Consider the following 25,005-nt stretch of genomic DNA (forward strand, 5'->3'; position numbering starts at 1 on the left):
TCTTTACATGCTACTCATTGTTCAAGTACTGGGCCGTTTAGTCTTGTAATGGTTGTGGTTACTCTTAGTAATCTTAGTATACTAATAAGTTCCTTGTACTTCGTTACTATATTGGTTAACCTATGTTACTTCGAATTAAGATATCCTGGGGCAGGCTATAAAACATCCCGTGTGGGGTTGCTAGTCCTCCATCGGGTGCGTCCCCTGGGTGGTGGATAGGGGAAAGCCTCTCCATAGGAGAGGTATCGGGGTAACCCGGCGTGAACCATACTAGCAAAGGGGGGAGGGTGCTTCGGCGCTTCTACGTGTCACCTGGATGCTCCTGGTACTGCTCTGCTAATCAGAGTAGACTATGGAGCGTCCGGGTTGTAAAACAAGGGGAGAGTACCGGGTCACCGGGTGTTAAAACCCAATCCTAAGGTTAAGCGCCCGCCGAGGGGATGTGTGGCTGTTGGGGATACAGTCTTTAGGGCGCTCCCAATCCTAAGGTTTGATGCCCGCTGATAGGATGAATGGCTGTTGGGAGTTCAGTCGCTAGGGTATCCGGGGGGGTAGGGGTTTAACTTAAAAAATAAATATGAAAATGCGATCTGAACATAAATCTACCCGGGAGGGTCCCCTTCGGGGGGAATCCCTTGGTGCGTCGGATAGCCGTCGCATCGGCCCCAGCGTATACGGGGGGGCCAACAGACGCATAGAGGCTAGGTTAGAAAGAATGAGGGAGGAAGAGAGAACAGGAAACGCGCAGAGGGGAGAAAGTTTGAGTATGGAATTGGAGAGAGATATAAATGTAGTGGAGGATTTAATAGAAAACAGAATGGACGCAACATCATGTGCTTCTGACTCAGACAGAAGTAGCGTCCGTCCTGCAACTAAACAGTCGTCATCTGTCAAAAGACGGCGCCTCTCCAATGGTGGAGAGTCTACAAGCGAGGCGGAAGAAGTGGCGAGCCAGAATATTTCTTCTCGAAGAAAGGGCCCCTGCACTAAAAAAGAAATGTTTCTCAAACCAGTACGAGCTACTGATGACGGAGAGGAACACATTCAGGAGCTAGCACGTGCCGCGAGAATGGCACGTTCTTCTATAGGGCTTCCTACCGTTGCTGATAATGAGGTGCTCATGAAACGGGTGGAAGACGATATAAATATTATCGTAAAGGTAGCTACCAAATCTAAAAATTTGAAGGGCACCTTTCAGAAGGCACTTAAAGACGCGGGGGCTTCAATAAAAGAAACGGTAGAAGCCCTAAAAGACAAAATGTCGAGTGAGGAAGTAACAAGGCTTCAGCTAGAAAACGCCGCACTCCGAAAAGAGTTAAAACAAATTAGGAAGGACATGGCAGAGCTGCGAATGGAGGAGCGAAGAACGAATAGTTGTTATACTCCATCAACCCAAACCTCTGCCCCTGAACAAACTAAAGAACCGGCGCCCTCATCAACGTTTGATTCTCAAGCTGTAGATGAGCTATCACGGTCCATCATGATCCAAGTTGGCACCATGATAGATGCACGTCTACATTTGCTGGAGCAGAGGCTCCCACCAGAGGAAAGGATTCGTCCACCATTGTCTACGGATCGACGAACCAGTGCAAATGATGCGTCTGCTTCCACTTCTGGTGCTCCGCAGACAAGGCCGAAGCCAAGAGAAGAAGCTACAGCCCCTAAAACCAAGAAGGGCAATGTGCGAAAGACAGGTACAGGGACAAAACCCGTGGACAAAAGTGAGAGTGCCCCGCAGCCTTCGGGCTCAACGCAAAATGAAGAGGAATGGACAAAGGTTGGAAAGAGTGGCAAAAAGTCCAAAACCAGTGCAAACTCTTCCAAACCTTCTGTAAAGAAACTGCGGTTAGCACGGTCAGCAGCTGTGGTTATAACTTTACAGCCTGGAGCTACTGATAAAGCTGTTACCTACGCCAGTATACTGTCTGAGGCGAAATCTAAAATTGATCTCTCCAGCATAGGTATATCGGCTTTGAGGTTCCGTCGAGCTGCCACTGGCGCCCGTATATTGGAGCTTCCTGGCGAATCTGGTGGAAAGCAGGCCGACACTTTAGCCCAAAGCCTCAGACAGATCTTACCTGACGAAATTGTGAGGGTGTCCAGGCCCGAAAAGTGTGTAAATCTTAGAATCACTGGGTTAGACGATTCTGTAAATGAAGCTGAAATTGCTGCTGCTGTTTCAGTAAAAGGCGGATGCCCAATCGAGGCAGTGAAAGTAGGAAAAATCCAGTGGATCCCTAAGAGCACAGGCTCAGTTTTGATCAGATGTCCTGTTGCTGCAGCTAAGAAGATGGAAGAAGGCCGGTTACTGGTAGGGTGGGTATCGGCCAATGTTCGATTGCTCGAGCAAAGACCTCTCCGGTGCTTCCGTTGTCTAGAGACTGGACATGTTCGCCCTATGTGTACAGCCGAAATTGACCGCAGTAGTGAATGTTACAACTGCGGTCAACCTGGCCATAAGGCAGCGGACTGCTCGAGCAACTCGAACTGCTCTCTTTGCGCAGCAGCAGGAGGGCCCGCAAATCATAAGCTTGGGGGCGGGCTGTGTCAAAACGGTAAGAAAAGCAAAAAGGCCTGGGTACGACCTCAGCGTACCGTGCAGACTGATTGTCCATCTGTGAATACAGGTGAGTCTCTGGGCGATGGTGGGAATAGAATGGCTGAAGACTAACATGACTTTACAAGTCTTGCAGGCGAATATCAATCACTGCGCCAGATCTCAGGATCTATTGATTCAGAGTATGGCGGAACGATCGATTCACCTTGCTGTGATTGCTGAGCCCTATTTTGTTCCTGCCAGGGACAACTGGATTGGTGACCTAGATGGTTTGGCGGCTCTGGTGACACAAACCTCAATCGGTTCCCCAACCTTTGAGCATCCAGTGAGAGGTAGAGGTTATGTGTCTGCTATGTTGGGCGACATAACAGTAGTCGGCGTGTATTTTTCGCCAAATCGCTGCCTGGCTGAATTTGAACAGTTCCTGTTAGAACTGGGGGCCTTTATTGGCCAGAGTCACTCAAATCGGATGCTCGTCGCTGGGGATTTTAACGCCAAATCTAGGGCGTGGGGATCTCCAAGGACTGATGCACGAGGAGAAGCACTCAAGGAGTGGGCGGTCGTGACGGGCCTGACAGTTCTCAATCGAGGATCTGTAAACACATGCGTGCGGCGACAAGGCGGCTCCATTGTGGACCTCACTTTTGCCAATCCCGCATTGACACGCCAAGTTTATGGTTGGGAAGTGATAGTGAATGAGGAAACACTGTCAGAACATCGATACATACGGTATAATATACGTCAACAAACGTCTGTATCGAGCGGCTTAAGTAGGATAACCAACCAAGGTGACAGCCCCCGATGGTCGCTAAAGCGTTTAGATCGGGACATCTTGATTGAGGCAGCTCTTGTTCAGGCGTGGGTTACAGGGTCAGAAACTATCATAAATGTGGATGAGGCAGCAATCGGCCTTGGTGAATCTATGAAGAATGTATGCGACGCAGCAATGCCTCGGGCGAGACGACTGTCCTCGAAGAGTTCGGTATACTGGTGGTCCGAGGAAATAGCGCAACTACGCATTTTATGTGTTGCAGCAAGACGTCAATACACCAGGCAACGGAGACGGCGTTTGAGGAATGAACCAGAAGAAGAGCGCCTCTATATACTCTATAGGGAAGCTGTTACTTCGTTACAGGTAGCCATAAAGACAGCAAAGAATCTGGCTGAAGATGAAATGCTAGAGAGCCTCAATGGTGACCCATGGGGAAGGCCATATAAAATGGTTAGGTGCAAGCTCAAGCCTCGAGCCCCACCATTAACGCAGACTCTAGAGCCTCAGCTGTTACAATCAGCTGTACATACTCTTTTCCCGCTCAGTGTAGGAAACCAGTTTCACATGGGATCCTCCTTACCAGACAGCGATGCATCTGATGTGGGTGTTTATGAAGTAGGGGAAGAAGAGCTACGAGCGGCGATGGTCCGGTTGAGGACAAAGAAGACTGCTCCTGGCCCTGATGGTATTCCTGCCCGCGCTTGGGTGTTGGCTATGGGTCCGTTAGAACCCCTAGTCAGGTCACTATTCAGTGAGTGCTTAGCGCAGGGCAGATTTCCAAGAGTTTGGAAAACTGGAAAGTTAGTCCTGGTACGTAAAGAGGGAAGACCAGCCGAATCTCCGTCTGCATATAGGCCCATAGTTTTGTTGGACGATGTGAGCAAGCTCTTTGAGCGTATTCTAGCAGATCGCATAGTCTGGCACTTGGAAGAAACGGGACCAAACCTAAGTGATAACCAGTTCGGTTTTCGTCGGGGCAGATCCACAATAGATGCCATCGCTCGGGTAAGGGCTCTTGCGGACGATGCAGTGTCTCATGGCGAGGTTCTATTGGCGGTATCTCTAGATATAGCCAACGCTTTTAATTCTCTGCCATGGAGTTGTATAATGGAGGCACTGAGGTTTCACGAACTGCCTTGTTACCTGCGAGAAATTGTTCATAACTACCTATCAGATAGATACGTGAAGTATCCTGCGCGAAGGGAGTGGGCCAGGAGAGAAATGACGTGTGGTGTCCCACAGGGGTCGGTCCTCGGTCCACTCCTGTGGAACATTGGGTACGACTGGGTACTGCGGGGTGCGAATATTCCAGGTGTCCAAGTGACCTGCTACGCAGACGATACCCTAATTACGGCTCGAGGTGGTACCTTTGCTGACGCGCAAGTTCTGGTTACTGCAGGAGTAGCCCAAACGGTAGCGCAGATCCGGCGGCTAGGACTAGAAGTTGCCCTTAGCAAATCTGAGGCTCTGTGTTTTCACGGGCCGAGGATGGCACCTCCGGCTGGAGCAACTCTGGTAGTTGGGGGAATTTCCATCACTATTGAATCAACGATGAAATACCTGGGACTTATTCTGGATAGTAGATGGAAATTCGATGAGCATTTCCGGCTTCTGGCTCCTAAACTTATTAGAGCTGCTGGGGCTCTAAGTAGACTGCTCCCAAACATAGGTGGTCCAAATTCTGGGTGTCGCCGCCTTTATACAGGTGTTATTCGATCAATGGCCATGTATGGAGCTCCAATTTGGGCAAACGCTCTCACAGTCCGAAATAGACCTTTTTTGCGTAGACCACAAAGGATCATGGCGGTAAGAGTGGCAAGGGGGTATCGTACTATATCTTGCGAAGCTGCTTGTGTCCTGGCCGGAACTCCACCATGGGACTTGGACGCGAAACTATTGTCGAGTGTATATTGGAGGAAGGTGGCAGAAAAATCCCGAGGCCATGATATCCTTCCAGAGTTGCTTGGCAGATGGCGACGATTATAGATAGCCTATTTATCGAGGAAGGCTATAGGCTTATATTATCTCCGTATTCCTGCAGAAACGGGAACCACGCGGGTAAAACCGCGCGCCGTCAGCTAGTCTTATAAATTAGGACACCCAAACTTATGAAGTACTTTTGTACTTTGCGAAAGCTAGAGGCTGATAATATGAACTTATGTCAATCACCATCTTTTTAACATGACATGTCCAACAGTTTCGTCCCTCGATACCCACTTTAATAAATATAGTCAGCAAAATTAACGCAAAAACATTAAGAAAGAGGTTTAATTTCACCGATCAATCAAATATTCCAGACAGCCTTGAAATACAAAATGAGAGTTGTAATAACTGAAACTCAAATCATAACATCGGAGGGCGGGCGCCATCGGAAATCGCTTAGACTTGCCGAGCAGAAGTTTGTTGGTCAACAACAGATTCTGTATTAATTACTTTCAACCAATTTCCTGCTTTTCTAAAATTCGATGGAAATTTCCGCAGATCAGAATATTCTAGAACAGCTCAACTAAACACTTGATTAATTGTTATAATCTTCAATAGTTATCGTTATCAATCCATATTGAGCTCAAGTCTTCTCTCAGAATGAGGGGGGTTGGGCCAATCCAGATTGGCAGACTTTACACACGTAGAGATTTAAGAAAATTCTCTGGTATGCATGTTTCCTTGCGATGTTTTCCTTCACCGTTTGAGACACGTGATATTTAATTTCTTAAAATGACGTCATCAATAGTTATAACAATTTTGTTAACGCCAAGCATGGATAGAAAAAATCTACATATACCCACTAATTACAAAAAAAGTAACCCAACTCTTTTTGACATAAATAATAATATAATATCGCGCTTTCACAATGCAAACTTTTCCTTATTTAGGAATACCTATCTAATATTTTACGTGACTGCGCCGATAATATCTCGTCTAAAGATTCCATTAGGCCCTTCGGAGGTTTTTCAGCGCCGCGTCCTTTTGTTGGAGAGTAATCTTTCGTAACGGTTATGCTTTCCGTTTACACTCACGTTTTAGGGTTCCGCAAAAAATGTCATCAAGTCGAGACCTTAGAACTCATCGCTTAGTAGACGGTCGAGTGCGAGAGCGAGTGACGTCATCAATAGATACATACCTACTATACATACTATACTGCATGCGGTTGCCTCTGGCAGACGTAGCGACTTTATTATTGTACTATGTTTATTTTATACACATATCTTCTGATAGTGCACCTAAAGTGATCGTTTTCATATCAACCGGATAAATTATTCTATTATTATACCACTAACATCTGATACCTTGTAAGAGATTGCTTGTAGTATTGGCTGCTTTTGCATGCCAAATTTTTTGTTCCATTTCTAATTTTGTATGTCTATATATTTTATTTTGTGGGAAATAAAGTATTTCTCCTTCTTTCTTTCTCGACTTACTACTCGTACTATTTACGTTTTTCGTTATTCTGTTATAGAGTAAGAACAATCCATATATCCATACAAACTTTCGCGTTTATATTATTAGTGGGATTAAAATATAATGTTGTATTGTAAAAAGCCGTGCTTTTTACTGCTTTGTACTTGAAGGTTGAATGTGTAGGTTTTATCTGTATAGCATTGACGCTTTTTTCGTATTTTTGAGTAGATATTGTGGCAAAAAGCGTGCACCTTTTGAGAGCACTTATTTTTTGTGTTGCAAGATAGTTTTTACTATGATTCCGACGGTGCGTGTATCCATTCTGAAAACGAGTTTTTGCTCCAATTTTTACTATTGAGAAACTTTGAATTCGGTACGCTCGTGTCTCTAAGCTTTACCATATGTTTTTGTTTTTCGTGGAATGACTATAATTATAATAAGTATACTCAAATGTTAACTACTTGAGAATTCTGTGATATAATTACATTTGATTCAAACACAATTCAATACAATCAGTAAGAGAATTACGAATGAAGCAAGTCTTGCATAACCGAGAGGTCCTGGATTAGGTTTCCGGTTTGGGTTAATTTAGAAAATTTACCTCCTGTTTTTTTTATTGACAAAGATTTGTATCCAAGATAAATACTTAGATAACCGTGATTCGACCTACTTATTTAGTGTAGTTAGGTTTAAGTATAGGTATTAATTCTCCAAACAAGAAGAAGAAGAAGAAGAAGAACTTTACTATATTACACGCGTTTTGACATTATGAATGTTATGTTTGTAATAACAAAACTTTCACCATTTCCAGTAGTTTCAATTTATAGCCGCCAAGAAGTTGAGTGTCAAAACGTCGCTCACGGAAAAATCCCATGTTAAGGAGCGTTGAACAGCAACAGTAGGTACTAGGGCACCAGGAGCTAGTAGGCGTGGTAAATGCAAAATTGCAGGCCTCAGGCGATAGACAAATGGTGTTCGTGCGCCGACCGCACCGGTAGCACACGACGCGCGCCTCGGGCCCGTGTTTATTATTCAAAGCCCCAACGAAATATGTCGCCCTGGTACTTTGAAAGTTTTAAGCTGCGACGCGGGCTTGTCTTCCTACTTCCTACATTGTATTTGAAAGTTTAGTGAACCCCCTTTTATTATAGTTGGTTGATTGTTTAAGTTTTGGGAAAATTAATTACTAGACTTGCAAGATTTCTATATGAAAATTAGTTTATTACAGCTAACATTTAACTAAGTATATAGCGTATTTAGTGTATTATTTAAGGAATAATATGTAATATCATTATCCTTCTATCATTAAAGAAATAAACTTTAGGAATGTCTGGCGACAGGTTGTCGTGAAGCTAATGATTGCTCATGTTATCCAGAAAAAATGCTTGGTTTTGAAAAATTTTAAGTTTTGACAGTTACCTCTCGAAACTACAAAGATCCAAACTCCATAGTTTCCAATATGAGATGGGCGAACAAACTTTTAACTTTTTTAAAACGACGAACTTCTGTCCATCAGGTTCTGAGACCATTTTAACGATGATTTGTGTCAGTTGTGGAGGTAACATAGAATATATTTTATTAATTTACGGACTTTCGATTACTTTGTTGTCAGGTTAAATTTGATTCAACTAATACTACACATTAAAATTACCAAGCATCTTACGGCCATATCCCTGCCATAAAGCCTACCACTGACGTCGCGAGTCTTTTTATCCTTTGTCAGTATTTTGTAGTATATATTTTGGAGAGTGTGTTCAGGAGCTATTCGACGTCATACCACCTTTGCTTTTTTACCATCGCACCGCAAAACATCGGGTAAGTTGTAGATGTCCCTTGGACTCATAGAAAACGCTTTGAGTCTTCTTCTTTCATACGCACGGCTTGGGTTTAGGATACCCTTCCTGTGTTTAGTCTGTTTCCTGAATCTTATCACTTGGGTATCTTACCTTGGGTATCAAAGCAAGAGTGAATACGCACCTTGAAGGCAAGCAAGTACCATCTTATACTTTTCCTTGATCTTCATTATATATTCCAAAAAATTCTAAGCTACATTCCATTTCTCACTGCTTTCCAACATTATATTTATTACATTATCTACTGTCAGCTTTTGCCCAGATCCATCGTTACTACCTCTCTTTTAGCTCGGAACCGAGGACAGTGTTCTACATCATCTTTGGGGTCTGCATGCATTTGGGACACTCCGTTTTTTTAATGCATCAACTATACCTAAAATGACAATAATTATGTAATTTCGTTGAAAACACAATGTTTGATGATTACAAATACGATGAAAATTAATGTAGAAACTGATTACTTGAATGGTACATGAGATTCATAGCAATCCCTGCAGATTAGGAATAGATGATTGAAAACGGCTGTTAAAATTCCCAACATTATTGCTCGTAATGAAGCTCGGTACCAGCGCTGCGATCTCAGTTCTCGATAACCCTGCTTTGTAGATAACAATAGTAACATATTCATTTCGCGTTCGGGCTGACCTATTTTACGATCAGATTGCAGTTGCGGAGTCACGCAAGTCTGCCTTAGGGCGCCAATTTCGCGGAAAGCGTTCGTAAAATAACCATGTAGCTACCTACTTCTATGGGTGATATATCATTTTCAACATTTCTTTGTTTTGTCCAGTATCTATTTCTGCGAGTAAATTATGCCCGAAGGAGGGCAAGAAATATTGTCCCGCAATTACTGTGCTGCACTCGTAGCTCGTGGGTCGTCCAGCTTTTGTTATATAAGGACAGACATTGTTCTGTCCAAACGTTGTCTTACAAATTAGTCATAAAGATTTTATGTCTTTTATTTATATTTAATTTACAAGTTATTAGTATATATATGGGTCTGAGACTTTGTCGCTGACTATGGGCCTTATTAGAAGGCTCAAGCGCTAGAGCGAGCTATGCATGGAATTTCTCAGCATGATCGAATCAAGAATGAGGTGATTCGCAGACGAACCAAAGTAACTGACATATCAGCGAGTCGCGAAGCTGAAATGGCAATGGGCAGGCCACATTGTTCGAAGAGCCGATAGATGTTGGGGTCCAAAGGTGCTGGAATGGCGACCCCGCACCGGAAAGCGCAGTGTTAGTCGACCCCACACTAGATGGATCGAGGATATCAAGCGGGTTGCAGGGAGCCGCTGGATGCTGGCGGCTCGATACCGTTATGCTTGGAGGTCCATGCAAGAGACCTATGTCCAGCAGTGGACGTCTATTGGCTGATAAGGTAAGGTAGTATACACAAATAATATAGTAACAAAACTTTACCTTCCATCATTGTGAAGATAATGTTGGTGTATGTTAGGATATAAATCAACACTAGGTATACCTTCATTATCCTTGAACCTATGTACACAAACGAACAAAAAGTCCAGGTTTTAATCAACATTCAAGTGACGTGTGAAATCGAGGCTCAGGTATGTATGTAGGCATGTGTACAATATGATGCATAATACGGCCTTAACACTGAGTAATAACTAGTAATCGTTTAAAAAAGAAACACAAGACTGTATCACAGTTTAAAAGCCTACATTCCTGTCAGCGATCGTAAACCGTTCGTATGCTAAAATCAGTCGGCAAATACCGTCTTACAAAGATCGCCCCGAGCGGTCCGATCGCGGGCCGGCGCATAAAATTCAATAAAACATGTGCTTGTAAACCTCATGATAATCAGAGCCTTTACTGGGCATCTTGCGTCATTACCACGAGATATGCTGTACAAAGTAATCGATGGGTAATTATAATGTGCATGCGAGAAGCAGGTCGTATAACGCTCTTAGACGTCGAATTAACGACTTCTAGAATAGATCAGAAATATTTAACTCGTTCTATCAGTTTGTATGGGATAAATCTTGGAAGCTAAATAAGTATCAGTTTCTGTTAAAGGATTGGACGCAAAGAGGTTTGAAGTTTAGTGGCCTATGACCGGCCACCACGTCGGTTAAGCGACTTCTGGCTAGCTAGCAATATTATGAGTTCCTTCTTCTAAGAAATTTTCAGTTAAATTCCCTGTTTGGAGTTGGGAAGCTGAGTGTGATACATCCCCGTACCTCGAGAATACCGTAAGCCATCGATCTGACTCAATCGTTGTTGTAGTGAATTGATATGACTGCTATGATCTTAATCAGTGACAAAGACAATACATTAAACATAGCTGATGGATTAGGAAAGATGCTTTTATAATTATTTATATGACATTGTTGCTTTAATTACCCTATTAAAATTATTCTTTCGTAATAATGCAAAGTATCCAAAGAACCTTGTCGTTGTCACGTCCAAAATCTTAAACAGACGTTCATAAACAAGAGAGAGACAAAGCGGCGTAAAATAAAAAAGGTTTACGATATCTGTTTATAAACAATCTTATATTTAGCGGATCCGTGAGCAAAATAAAAGGACGCACAGACGTCAAATAAAACATCAGTGATAATCCCTCGGGACAGCGCAGCGGCTGGAAATATTATGATTTATTTAAGTAAGGAAACAAAATGCTTACAAGTTGTGAAATATAAGGAGGAAACCGACATGAAAAATTGGACCACAATTTTTCCCCAGACCCGTATGTTGGAATTTATGTTTGGGATCAGCTTTGTGTGGTGATGGATTTATAGGAAAAAGATGAGAACTTTTTTTAATTATACCTACAGAATAGAAAATATAATATCATGGTATTAGGTCCACGGAATATCTATCAGAATAGTTTTATATAAAGAAAGATATATCAAATTAGCTGTCGCCCTGCGGTTTCACCCACTTAGCTTCATATCCTGTAAGAATACGGGGATTAAATTTAACCTATAATACTCACAAATAACGGGGCTTACTATTGATAAAAGAATGTTCAAAATCGGTTCAGTAGATATAGACATTACCCCCTGCGACACCACAAGCTTTTATTATAGACTAAAAGGGTGATTACAAATATAAGAAAACTAATGTCGAACAAAGGTTATGATTCACAACACTTGTCAGGACAACTTAATTAACAAATCAAACTGTAACCAAAATAAGACCCTAGAATGGCAGAGAATGACCTTGAGTGGAGTCACGCACTTGAGAACGATGTATGTAGGGTTAAAGGATCCTTTGACTGATATCAAACACTCCCCTTTTCCACTCAAGTCACTCTCCCCGACTATCCCAAGTAACCCATAAAGAATTACACAACAAGAGATGTGGACGGCTCGAACGCCACGAGCACACTGAAGCCGACACTAGATTGAGCGACGTCACTGTCACAGACTACTATTTCCTACACTATTTATTAACAACATGTAAATTTAGAAGCGGCAAATGCGGCGATAACATTCGGCCATCCTGGTAACGCATCCGTCCCTGGATTGCGTCCGTCCCTGGTGTAGTTGCGTTTATGAAAACTTGAGCGTGTACAAACCACTATTGAAGGTCGTGTATGACTCATTTTTAATCGAATGAGTGTGTATGGGCCTTGTGTGTATGGGCCTTGTGTATCTAGGGTTATGTATAGTTCAAGTCACCATTGTATGTAAGGTCGGGTATGATTCATTTTTATCGAAAAATGGCAGTAGGGTTACTTAATCCGGTAACCAAAATTCACAAATTTCAAACAGTTATAAGTTGCAATTATTAACACAAAATTTATACGGCAACATTTCGCATCTTGTCATAATATTAAAACGCAAAATTTCACCGAGGAAACCGTGAAAAGTAATTTCTAAACAATTTCCGTCAATACCGTCAATACTAAAGTTACGTCAACACTTAAAACTTGAAATCACGATTCACACACTATTTACATTCGAATTTAACAATACCGTAATGTAAAATTCATCAGTGTACTATACTCAATTAATTTGTTACCCTCTTTTATAAAAAAATGCTCTCATACCATATTAACAAAGAAATGTAACACGATTGGCCTGAACTAGGGTAGTTTTAAATTACGTCGTTATCTTTATTCACTATGTGGGCACAAGTTCTTTATCCCACTTCTGATATTATAGACTAAAAGGGTGATTACAAATATAAGAAAACTAATGTCGAACAAAGGTTATGATTCACAACACTTGTCAGGACAACTTAATTAACAAATCAAACTGTAACCAAAATAAGACCCTAGAATGGCAGAGAATGACCTTGAGTGGAGTCACGCACTTGAGAACGATGTATGTAGGGTTAAAGGATCCTTTGACTGATATCAAACACTCCCCTTTTCCACTCAAGTCACTCTCCCCGACTATCCCAAGTAACCCATAAAGAATTACACAACAAGAGATGTGGACGGCTCGAACGCCACGAGCACACTGAAGCCGACACTAGATTGAGCGACGTCACTGTCACAGACTACTATTTCCTACACTATTTATTAACAACATGTAAATTTAGAAGCGGCAAATGCGGCGATAACATTTTACCTCTTTAAATGACGTGATACCATTAGTTGTGACTTTGGATATCGCCCTACTATTATGCATAGCCTACAATTATGCGTAGCTTACTATTTATGCATAGCCTTGTTCATAGTTTTGTCCATCTCACCATATTGTTGTTTTTTTATTTTATACAAGTTAGCCCTTGACTTCACTCTCACCTGTTGGTGTCTAAAATATTCAAATTTTCATTTTCAATTTCAAAAATCAAATTTAAATTTTCAAGTTTGAATATTTTTTAAAGACTACCACTGGTCTCCAGAAATATTAATTATACTGACTGGCGTTCGCTCGAATTTGGCTGATACGCTGCATCGTGTCACGATGCTTGTGTAGTTGGATAATAAGCATTATGTTTCACAAGTAAAGGTACAATAGGACACCAAGATAGTATTACGGAAAAGGTGGAAGCCTTGCTCGGACCCCGGGTCGTAGTCACGTAGGAACCCGTTATGTCCCAATTTTTCATTGTTGTAGATTTATATCGCCGCCCCTACACTAATGGCGCTGTGAAATTGTCTTCCTTTTACGTTGAGAAGATGCCCTTTTGTGTGGCTAGTTGGAGGTGAAGGGCTTTGTAATATGATAAAGTTATTGTAGACCATGTTCTGTAAATGTTACATGTACCTATTTTAATGGCCAACTATAGAGTTAAGCTATTCTCCATAAAGGAAAGATGATACGGAGAGATTCAGCCTGATGTTTCAATACGGGTTTGTGGGCTAGCAAATGTTACCAATTTCCCAATTCTGGTCTAAGAAATTTACTAAGAATATTTTGGTAGAAAGAGTTTGTCACTCTGGAGTCCTGACTAGGGGTTGATAGTTACTTTTGCATTCAAAAGCACCATCAGCAGTTCAATTCAATTCAATTCTTCTTTCTTTCTTTCTTCTTTAGATTCTTTTAACAGTTTTAAAATAGTTTGAAGTATCAATTATTTTCTTTTTTTATGTTGTCTTCTGTGTGTCTGTGTGTGTGTCCAAATAAAATAATTTTCTTTCTTTCTATTTATTTTCAAAACGTCGTTAACAAAAACAAATAATTTTTAATTATTTGTTTACATTAAAACAAACAAGTTCCAATTAACGTAAAAACAGTTCACGCATAATAATCCGGAGTCGATGGACATGAAAACATCAGGTCAGTTCTGCCCTTATACGAATAAATATTGAAATTTTACCAAAAAGATACATATGTACGCAAATTACCGAGTCGTGTTTTCTTTTACTGCAAAATTCCGTGTCCAAATATGATGTTCTCGCATTTTATTGCCCAAATATAAATTGCGGCGGAACTTTATGTAAATTCTGAGCCCCCGGCGGTCTCAGTTTTGTTTGCGGTATCTTAATTCGATCAACACATGTTCGTAGAAACGTTATATTTGGGGAAACAATATTTTTTCTGGTCTCCACTGGCACGCCTCAATTGGATGAATCAATAACGCAAAACTATATATTTTTATATTCATTCGTTTTGCCAGGAATATTATAAAAATATCCTCAATTAAAAAAAGAAAATCCTTAAAGACGATAGTCTTCGAACAGTACATATTGCCACTAATCGCTAACTATGGATTAAAAGAAGGCCTTACAAGAAAGAAGTCTCAGAGTCAATCAGCAAACGATAGAGTCTCTGCTTGATCGAAACAGAAATGAAGAGATCCGTGAGAGAACCAAAATCAAAGAAGTCGCGAAGCTAAAACGGCAATAGCACATAGATGAACGTTGGGGAGAGCCGTGATAGCCCAGTGGATATGATCTCTGCCTCCGATTTCGGAGGGTGTGGGTTCGAATCCGGTCCGGGGCATGCACCTCCAACTTTTCAGTTGTGTGCATTTTAAGAAATTGAATATCACGTGTCTCAATCGGTGAAGGAAAACATCGTGAGGAAACCTGCATACCAGAGAATTTCTTAATTCTCTGCGTGTGTGAAGACTGCCAATCCGCGTTGGGCCAGCGTGGTGGACTATTGGTCTAACCCCTCTCATTCTGAGAGGAGACTTGAGCTCAGCAGTGAGCCGTATATGGGTTGATAACGACGAACGTTGGGTCCCAAGGCGCGCAGCGTAAGATCACCTCTACTAAGTGAGCCGTTGACATCAAGTGAGTAGGTTCAAGAATAGGATAACTCAAGGAGACGGCTTAAGATCCAAGGCATCGTACTTTTAGGGTGCTACGGAGAATTTCTTGGAAGATCGAAAAGTAGATAGAATATAGTATTGCATAGAAAGAATAGACAATAGTATTGCAATCCGGCAGCCCTATAAAAGGGTCATTTAAGTAAAGTAGGCTGACAAGGGATGATGATGTCGATGAATACATTTATTTAAATTAATGCCAATAAAGTACAAAGTCCCAAACAACAAAAATCCTCAGTGTCAATTCATCATGCCTCGGTAGAACATCTTAAAGATGTAACAATTTCAAATATGTTTCTAATGTTAGTATTTGAAACATGCATCTAATTTAACTAAAATAGAACATAGAAACCAACGAATCAGTAATAGTTTGGAACGAATCCGCGGTCGGGTCACAAAAAACGACTAAACTTTTTTTTTTGAAGTTCAGTTTTTTTTAGTTAACGTGGGTCGTGTTAGTTACCTTTTTTTATTCTCAGGGACATTGATTGATTGAACCTTATGGCACGTATATGGGAATCTTGGCAGGGTATTGTTTTTTGTTGGTTATTTTTTTTTATTATTTTTGTTTCGATCTATATGGTATACCGAGGCATCAAATTTATTGTATCTTCATTTGGGTTGTTGTAGATTTTCATCATCGCTGCGGGATATTCATTCGTGTTTTTAATTAAATTAAGTATATTTTTATATTTTTATTAATATTAAAATATGACGGTGTATTGGCGTAGTGGGTAGTATTCTCACAACTAAAATATCAGAGTGACAAAGATGGATGTTTGTCATTGCCTGGGTAATTTATATAATTTAAATATATATTTTTTTCATGAGGCCTTTTTTACATTATATAGGCGAACGCTTAGCTGCAGCTGACAGTAATCGAGCAGCTTTTGGTGAAACGTGCTTTACCTAGAAGATGCCTATTCACTCTTGACTTGAATATACCCAAGTTGTAGGTGGTAGGGAAAACGGAAGCTAGAAGGGTATTCCATAAATTTGCAGTGCGGATCAGGAACGAAGAACCGAAACGCTTCGTACGCGTCCAAGGGACATCAACTACGTATGGATGCAGACCTCTGCGATGCCTGGAAGAGGGAACTAGATCGAAAAGTTCCTGAGCGCAAAAGGCTCAGTTAACATACACGTTTAAACGTCCGGTTTGTCTGTTTGTAGTGACTCTACCACAGGTTGGAAAGGCAGGATCTTTTAAGAAGAGCCGGCAATAAATTACACGGCAGATATATCGCCAGGCGAACTTATACCTCATCTAAGTTAAATTAGATAGAGACCAGCCTACTCGACTGCATCCTCATAATATATTGTCAACATTAATTATTATCTTAAAGTCTACATGCGATGCATTTAATATCGTGTAATTGCAAATTATTACTGTTTTGACGACCCTTTGACACAATGACGTCAGACATGTCAAAAGTCTCTACTGTGTGGTCTTTCGGTAAGATATGAGACGTCATTTATCCCCCTACATGCAGCAGTCGCATGTTAATGTGGTTGCGATAACTATGACGTCTTAGAAATAGACGAGTCATTGCCTAATATTTAAAGATGCATCTTGATCGGTGTTACGTAGTTTACTGTATCGTAACATTACGAAACTTTTGTGCAGTCAGTATGAAAAAAGTAAAACTTACAATATTATCGAATAAAAAATAAAAATCTGAGCAATTTTTCATTAAATTTTATTAAGAGGAACAAAGACAAAGGAAGATGTAGTGCACATTTGAACAATCCCTTAGTAAATAAGTTTTGTTTTTCATTTAAATTCTCAGTTGTTTTTAATAACTGCGGCAATATATTTAAATGATAAACAGTGAAATGTGTATTTAAATGATAATTAGATAATTACCCTGATTTAAATCCTACTTCCTATCCGAAATTATGTATGGATGTTTGTTACTCTATAAAGCAGCAAGTACTAAACCGTTTTAGCTGAAATTTAAAACAAAGATAGATAATTCCCTACTATTTATCCCGGAAAAAATTTCCCGGTTTCCGCAGATTTGTGAAAAACTGAATTCCACGCGGACGAAGTCGCGGGCGTCCGCTAGTTCGCTAATATTGAGCGAATAATGCATCTATGCTTATAAAAACCATCTCTGTTTAATATCCTCGCGTCTACTTGCAAGCACAATATTCCATATAAAAATTATGATTACCTTTCTCTTTGACAAACGCCATATATCTTGTACTTAGCCTTCCTCCGGGGGTTCAGAGACGTAGTCAAAGCAATATAGCACTCGAGTTCAAGTTAGTAGAAGATAACCAAAGGAGCCGTGATAGCCCAGTGGATATGACCTCTGCCTCCAATTCCAAAGGGTGTGGGTTCTTAAACTTATAGATAAAAGTCAAAACAGAAAATTTTTAAATTTTTCTATTGAAATTAAGGAAACTTCAGGCGTGACTTCTGACGGCAGTTGGGTCATTCCACGTCAAATCGACCAATAGTTGGACTCGACCCCTTTCGATTTGGATAAATTTTGGTCAGAAGTTTTCTTTTATCCTATAACGAAGTTCTGCCGAAGAAAAAAAATTAAAAATTTTTTTTTCAAAAGTTATGCAAATTCCAAAATTTCACTATTTTCCATATTTTTTAAATTTATGTTTTAAAAATCTCGAAAACTATTGCAATTAAAAAAATCGATTATGGTAAACTTCAAAGGGGATACTTGGGGCTATTAAAAAAAAAAATTCCAAAAAAAAATTTTGAAAAATCTCCAATTTGTGAAATTTTGAATTTTTGAAAATTGTCAAAATAGACCGTCGACAATAAATTTTTGGCTCAAATTTTTTTGTGTACTACCTTGTACCAATCTTAAAAGATCCTGAAATTTTTGGAACTGTGTTTTTTGTTTTTTCAAAAATATGAATATTTGAAATTTGTTAAAAAAAAATTTTTTCTTAAATTTTTTTTTTTTTTAATCAGTTTGGCGAATCGCGTAATTTTGATATTTTGAACAGTTGAAATTTCATTTAGTGAATTGAAATTTCAGTTAGAAGAGAATTTCATATCTCCGCAGTGCGAATAAGTATCTAACAAACGAAAATGCTCAAAACACCTTTATTTTTTAATACAAGCTACGCCCCTGGCCCCGTCCCCTTTGATGCCTTCCGCCGTTATCCCCGAACGAATGAATATTTATAAGCGTCGAGCGCATTTTTGTCGCTTACGTTTTATACGGCGTGGCAACAACTCGAGACCCGGCGAGCGATTCCTAAATTTGGACTCAAAAATCTTCGCAAAAAGTTTTCATTAGAGGTAAGGGTGTTCATGCACTAGTTCATATTATTATAAACTATCTCAAGATATTAACTGATTATGAAACACGGCTAAAACTCACGTGATATTAGGTCGGAGTATGCCCGACTAGTTTCGAACCCTTACGGGGCCCTTAGTCATGAGCTGGTTCTTGCATCGCGGCACGATCCAAACTGCAAAGCTGCTGCTCGACGCGCTGCTGCACGCATTGCGCGCGCGGAGAGGGGTTGAGTGTAGGGCCCTGTATGGGTTCGAAACTAGTCGGGTATACTCCGACCTAATATCACATGAGTTTTAGCCGTGTTTCATAATCAATTAATATGAATAACACTCATATAATAATAATAATAATAATAATAATATAGCCTTTATTCAGACGTAGGTACATATTTTACAATTTATTTAATTTAAGGTGACACCAACAACTTTGTCTGTTTGCCCAACTTTGGCAAAGGCCTCCTCCATTTCCTTCCATTTGGGTCGGTCCAACGCCTTCCTTGTCCATGCCTCCCCTACTACCGCCTTTAACTCGTCTTCCCATCTTCGGAACTGTCTGCCTCGATTCCTTTTGCTATTTCTTGGATACCAATATACAATAGTTTTATTCCATTTTTCTGTTCCTCTTATTATATGGCCTGTCCATTTCCACTTAAGTTTCCTTATCCTTGTTATGACATTCTCTATTTTCGTGTGTTTTCTTATTGTCATATTGTTTATTCGGTCTGATCTTCTTATATTTAGCATGCTCCTCTCCATTGCTGTCTGGCATGTCTCTAATTTCTTATTTTGCGCTTTAGTGAGTGCCCAAGTTTGACAACCATAGGTCAAGATTGGTAACACACAGGTGTTGTATAGCTTGGACTTAAGAGACATCTTGGTTTCTGTGTTTTTCATGATTTCTTTTAATCCCCAGTAACACTTCCATGCATTACCAATTCTGGTGTCTATTTCCTTTGACATAACATCGGTATTCGAGATCAGTTGGCCCAGATACGAATATTCCTTTACATACTCAATCGGCTCACCATAGATAGAGATATAGTCCTCAGATGAGTTTGTTATGGCTTTTGTTTTAGAGGTGTTTATTGTACGACCTACCAAGCTACTTTCTTTTTCTAAGTCTACGAGCATGTTCTGTAGGTGGACTGTTGTTGTAGCGAATATTATGATATCGTCAGCGAATCGTAGATGAGATAATTTTTCACCATTTATGTTAAGCCCATATTGATCCCATCTTAGATTACGTGGAATAAAGTGGATCTCCTTGGCGTACGCCTCTATTTATTTTTATTTCTTTGCCCACTTTTTCTAACTTTATCTTAGCTGTACTATTGGTGTATATATTCTTTATGATTCTAATATATTTATGTTCTACTCCTTGGTTCTTAAGAGACAACCAAATGGCTTCGTGCTCTATTGAGTCAAAAGCTTTGTTATAGTCTATAAAACAGCAGTAGAATGGTACCTTAAATTCCTTGTTTTTTTCAAAGACTTGTCTTACAACGTGTATGTGGTCTAATGTAGAGTATCCTGCCCTGAAGCCGGCTTGCTCTCTGGGCTGATTCTCGTCTAACGGTCCAGTTATTCGACGGAGAATTACTTTCGCGAAAACTTTGTAGATATTAGACATTAGACTAATAGGTCTATAGTTATTCATAACGTCTTTGTCGCCTTTTTTGTGAAGCAAGGTTATTGTTGATGTAGTCCATTGTGTTGGAATGTTTTCCGTCAATAGTATGTCATTGAAAATGTTTTTTAATAATGGTTTAATGTAGTTTTTGCAGTCTAAAAGTAGTTCGTTATTAATTTCATCAAGACCAGGGGCTCTATCTCTTTTTTGAGTTTGGATTGCTTTATCAATTTCTTCTGATAATATCGGTGGTACATTATCATTATTGTTTAAAACTATATTGTTTAATTGTATCTTTTTAGAGTACAATTCTTTGTAAAAATTTGTAGCAATTGATAGAATGTCTGGCCTTCTAGTATTTGTGTTATGGTGGCAGTCTTTTATTTTAGGGATCCAATTTGTTTTATCTGATAAAAACTTGAGGGCTTTTTTAATACCTCCTGTTTTTACTATGTGTTTTTCAAAAGTATCGAGTCTAAAATGTTTTTTGTCTTTTCTCAATTGTTTTTTAATTTCTTTACTTAATTTTGCTATTTGTGCCCTGATAGCTTTCGTTTTATTTTTAGTATTAATTAGGTCGGACCTCTGGTTTAGGAGTTCGTATGTTTTTTTTTGATATGTGTCCTTTATCTTTTGGTTTGCTCTCGGTGTTCTCCGGTCTTTCTGTAAGTATTTCATGTAAGATATTGTATTTTTCTTGAGTAGTCAAGTATTGCAGGGATGCTTCTGTAACAGAGTTGAGATTTGTTTCGATGACAGCTATTCTTGCTTTGTTGTTTGGCATTGCAGGTTTTACTTTGAATGGTCGACGTTTTTTGGCTAACGGTGCGTTCAAACGAGCTCTAATCATTCTATGGTTACTATTAAAATTTAAGTTTGTGATGGTTCCACAATCCTCAAATAAATTGGGTTTATTCGTTAAGAAGTAGTCTATTTCGTTTTTATACCGGCCATCTGGCGATATCCATGTCCATCTCCTGGAAGTTCGTTTTTTAAATTGACTGTTAAGTATTGTCATATTGTTTTCGAAAGCCATTTCCATTAGTTTCTGTCCATTTCTTGTTCTTTTGCCGTAACTGTAAGGGCCTAGAACGATGTCTTCACCATTTCTTGGAGTTCCAACTTGTGCATTAAAATCGCCCATTATTATACAGTTTTTGTGAGTGTGCTCTTTAATTGCGATATTGAGGGACGAGTAGAATGTATCAATTTCTGTTTTTGTGGATTGTTCAGTTGGTGAGTATATCTGCACAATAGACCATACTTCTTTGCTTGACGGGATTTTCGTGTTCAATATGGCAATTCTTTCAGATATTCCAATCATTTCAATAATAAGGTTTTTGAGTTCTTTCTTAATTAAGAATCCCACACCATGTCTTCCCGGAGTTTCACCTTTGTAGTATAGTATGAATTGACCATACTCCACAATAGCTTCACCATTTCTTCTTACTTCACTCAATCCAATAATGTCCCACTTGATGTCTTGTAAGGAGTATATAAGTTCTTGTAAGTTTTCTTCGGACCGTAGAGAAAGTGTATTGTATGTTGCAATATGGATGTTTTTGTTATTTTGCTGTTTTTTATCTTTCAAAGTATTCGTTTGGCGTTTAGGGGTAATGTTAGGAGGGTAGTGGTCGCTTTCCCCCGCGGTGACCAGCCGTCTTGGGGTGTTGGTTGTTTCGTTGGGTAAATAGTTTTTGTTTTTATGTTTGGTTTTCCTGTTGCCGGTGTCTATAGGGTGTTTTTTGGGCTTGAAGGTAGTGACAATGACGCGGATCTGCCTCGTGCTATGTAGTCTAGCATGTTTGTCCTATTATTCTTCTTTTTTGGGACTGACGTGGTTGGTTCCATTGGCAGTTTTTCTGGTGAATCACTGCGGTATCTTTTCCTTTTGTCGATTTTATCTTCTTTTGGCTCTTTTGTAACTATCTTATCTTTGACAAAATAACAGATATTTCCCTTTGCCCTTTCTTCCTTTAGTTGTGGCAGAAGCTGTTTCCTCATTTCTAAAGTTTCTTTGCTGAGATCTTCTTTGACATAAGTGCCCAAGCCTAGTTTCTTTTTGTTCTTGAGGACTTCGTTTCTTCTCCAAAATGTAGTAAAGGTTACAAGAATAGGACGAGGAGTATTATTTTCCTTCTTGCCTAACCGATAAGCGTTATTGATTTCAGTTGAGTTGATATGAATATTCATATTTTTTCCAAGCAAGTTTATAATAGTTTCCATTGGAGACTCGCGGTGTTGTTCCTCTTTTATCCCAAAGAAGATAATATTGTTTCTTCTTTTCTGTTCATCCATTAACTTAATTTTATCATCTAGGGACTGAACTTGCAACTTTAGGTTTTTATTTTCTTCTATAAGGGTTGATAATTTTTCGTTGATACTTTCTGAAACGTTTTTAGTGACTGCTATGGTTATCTCCCTTGTTTGCGCTGCCATTTCTTCTTTCATTGTTTGCCAAAAGTTTGCAATTAATTCTTTATCCATCTTAGAGTAGTATGTGTGAAGTAAATTTTATTAAATTCGTGATGTGAAAAACCACTTTCAAAGTTTGTCGGAACGTCTAAAGGATGCTTTATGCTTCTTCGTATTGTGTCGGCTATCTGTGGTTACGGCAGTTGGTAGCAGTAACAAAACTTTTATTGTATGTCGCCAGTACGTGAAATGAAACGTTTAACTGCCTTTGTTATCACAGACCACAAATGAAGTTTGTTATGTTGGTAGCACGTTCGACTGTCAACTCGTGTGTAGCTAACTTCGTGTTTGTTTATAGTTTTGAAAGTATGTACGTACGGTTACTGGATGACTTTTCAGTTTGATATCTTGAAATCCGCCAAAATGTGTTTATTTACTTCTGGATAACTTGTCACAGTGTGTGTTTTGAGGCGTATTTTCGTAATTTGCACTTGAGTTCTTCGTTTATGCAGTGATTGTAGCTTCCCAAAACAGTGTTTGTTGCTATTTTTCCGAGTTACTAAATTAATTATCCCGAGAGGTTTAATTATACGTCTGGTGCCGTAGACAACCGGAACCGGAAAGCCGTGTTTCATAATCAATTAATATGAATAACACTCACGATAGTTTAAATTCTAAAATATCTCAAGATATACAGGGTCACTGCAAACGTATAGCGATCCCTTAAAAGAGTGAACGTAGGATTCATTATATCAAATGGCAAATAGGTAGATGGGGCAAAAATGTACCAATATTGAAAGAAAAGGCTTTTCTCTTTTTTTAATAAATGTGGGTTTACTTTACTTATGTGGATTATAAAATAAAACTTACGTATTCAGTGGTTGGTTTTGGTGATTTTAGGTTAGTAACAACCTATTACATAAGAATAATCCAAAAAAAAAAACACAAATGTCGTACTGTTTTTGAAACATGACTTAGAGAATCTAAAAATTTTAAAATGTTTTTCTGTATGCCTAAATGCAAGTTTATTTAAAAAAATACCTAGCAACTACTTCATCAGCATAGCAATTTGAATTTGAATTTGAAAATTGTTATATTCCGTGGTACGAAAGCACAACAGTTGCTAGTGTGCGAAGACCCTTACAATTCAAGCATGGAAGCCATCGACCAAACTTGGTGATGTCCGTCGAATGTCAAATGCATTTTGTTTATTATACTTTCAAATCGCACAATACCTTAGCCATAGTTTTTAGGTCGAGTTCGTTACGTTCCCCATCCTTATTCTGTTAAAGCATTTTTGTAGATGCCAACTCCCAACTCCAAATTTGGACTTGCCGACGACCTCAAATGCGTAGTCGTGCCATCTGGAACCGAAAAATAGTACAAAATTTACACAAAATGACATGATGTGCACATATTTGTGACTACGTTGACAGCAGCTTGCACAAGGTTTTTAACTGTGGTAAGTTATACTTTTAAATATTATCTAACATATAAAATTCTCGTGTCGCGATGTTTGTTACCAAACTCCTCCGAAACGACTGGACTGATTTTTATGAAATTATTTTTGCATGTATAAAGCCAGTGATTAGTTGTGTCGTTTTAACCACATTATCTCAGATTATAATGTCGTTATTATGAGAACATATACAGTAGTTTACATCATGTATATAGTAATTATATTTCGAGTAACAGCTTCTTTACTACCTGCTTAAACAATTCGCCTACGGACAATGAAGTTCACGTTTAGTCATGAGACAGAGGGTATCTGTAAAACATCTTTGCCCGTATTATAGAGCACATTAAATCGAATCCGGTCACGATCAAAAAGTATCAAAAATAGTTATACTAAGTCAAAAAATATCACTCTATTACCGCATTCAATATAACCTTCTCCTAAATAAGAAATAAAGAGTGTACATTGTACAATGCTGTGGGATGTTATGATTTTTTATCTCTTTTAGTTTTAATAACATTGCGTTACACTGGGTTGGCAATACAATTAACAAGACCAACGATCAAACTTAATCTGTTTATGAACCTGACTTTACACCCGACTTAATATCCAATTAGGTTGGATATAGTTGGCACGTCTGAAAGTGCATTTAGTTCAAGTCGTGCGCTTTTAAATCAAAATTTTATTCATCGTGCCGTGCTATCTGCGCTCGAAGCTTTAAAGGTTTTATTTTTTAATTAAATGCATTTGGTTTTTTGCAAAAAGGCTAAATTGAAATATTGGACAAATGTGTCGTCTTGTTATACTGTGAATCGTTGCTGACATTCAAATGCTATCATCATCATCATCATCATCATCATCATCATCATCATCATCATCATTATCAAGACGTTCACTGCTGGATATATACCTCTTGCATGGACCTCCAAGCACAACGGTCTCCA

The 25,005-nt window shown here is 39.3% G+C and overlaps 3 protein-coding genes across 3 annotated transcripts in view; 1 reads left to right on the plus strand and 2 right to left on the minus strand.

Annotated features, from left to right (window-relative positions):
* LOC112047393 (netrin receptor UNC5B) overlaps positions 1 to 23,957 on the minus strand; it is a 142,508-nt gene extending 118,551 nt beyond the window's left edge. The window contains exon 1 of the mRNA XM_052882373.1: positions 23,841 to 23,957. The gene's annotated coding sequence lies outside the window, so the exon portion shown is untranslated. The remainder of the gene's footprint in view (positions 1 to 23,840) is intronic.
* On the plus strand, positions 584 to 2,671 carry LOC128198268 (uncharacterized). Its single transcript, XM_052882625.1, has one exon. The coding sequence runs from the start codon at positions 584 to 586 to the stop codon at positions 2,669 to 2,671; it is 2,088 nt and encodes a 695-aa protein (XP_052738585.1).
* On the minus strand, positions 20,759 to 22,629 carry LOC128198269 (uncharacterized). The gene is made up of 2 exons (XM_052882626.1): positions 22,028 to 22,629; positions 20,759 to 21,986 (listed from the first exon to the last, which is right to left on the minus strand). Exons 1-2 carry the CDS (start codon positions 22,627 to 22,629, stop codon positions 20,759 to 20,761), a joined length of 1,830 nt encoding a protein of 609 aa, XP_052738586.1.
* Positions 23,958 to 25,005: the final 1,048 nt, after the last annotated feature.

The sequence above is a fragment of the Bicyclus anynana genome, chromosome 7 (assembly GCF_947172395.1).
Source record: "Bicyclus anynana chromosome 7, ilBicAnyn1.1, whole genome shotgun sequence".
NCBI lineage: Eukaryota > Metazoa > Arthropoda > Insecta > Lepidoptera > Nymphalidae > Bicyclus > Bicyclus anynana.

Excerpts from the sequence above, each read along its gene's own strand:
- LOC128198268 (XM_052882625.1), top strand. The coding sequence starts at position 584 with ATGCGATCTGAACATAAATCTACCCGGGAGGGTCCCCTTCGGGGGGAA.
- LOC128198269 (XM_052882626.1), bottom strand. The coding sequence starts at position 22,629 with ATGGCAGCGCAAACAAGGGAGATAACCATAGCAGTCACTAAAAACGTT. Across the intron at positions 21,987-22,027 it reads CTGCCAATGGAACCAACCAC|ACTACATAGCACGAGGCAGA; the intron begins GTCAGTCCCAAA and ends CAAACATGCTAG.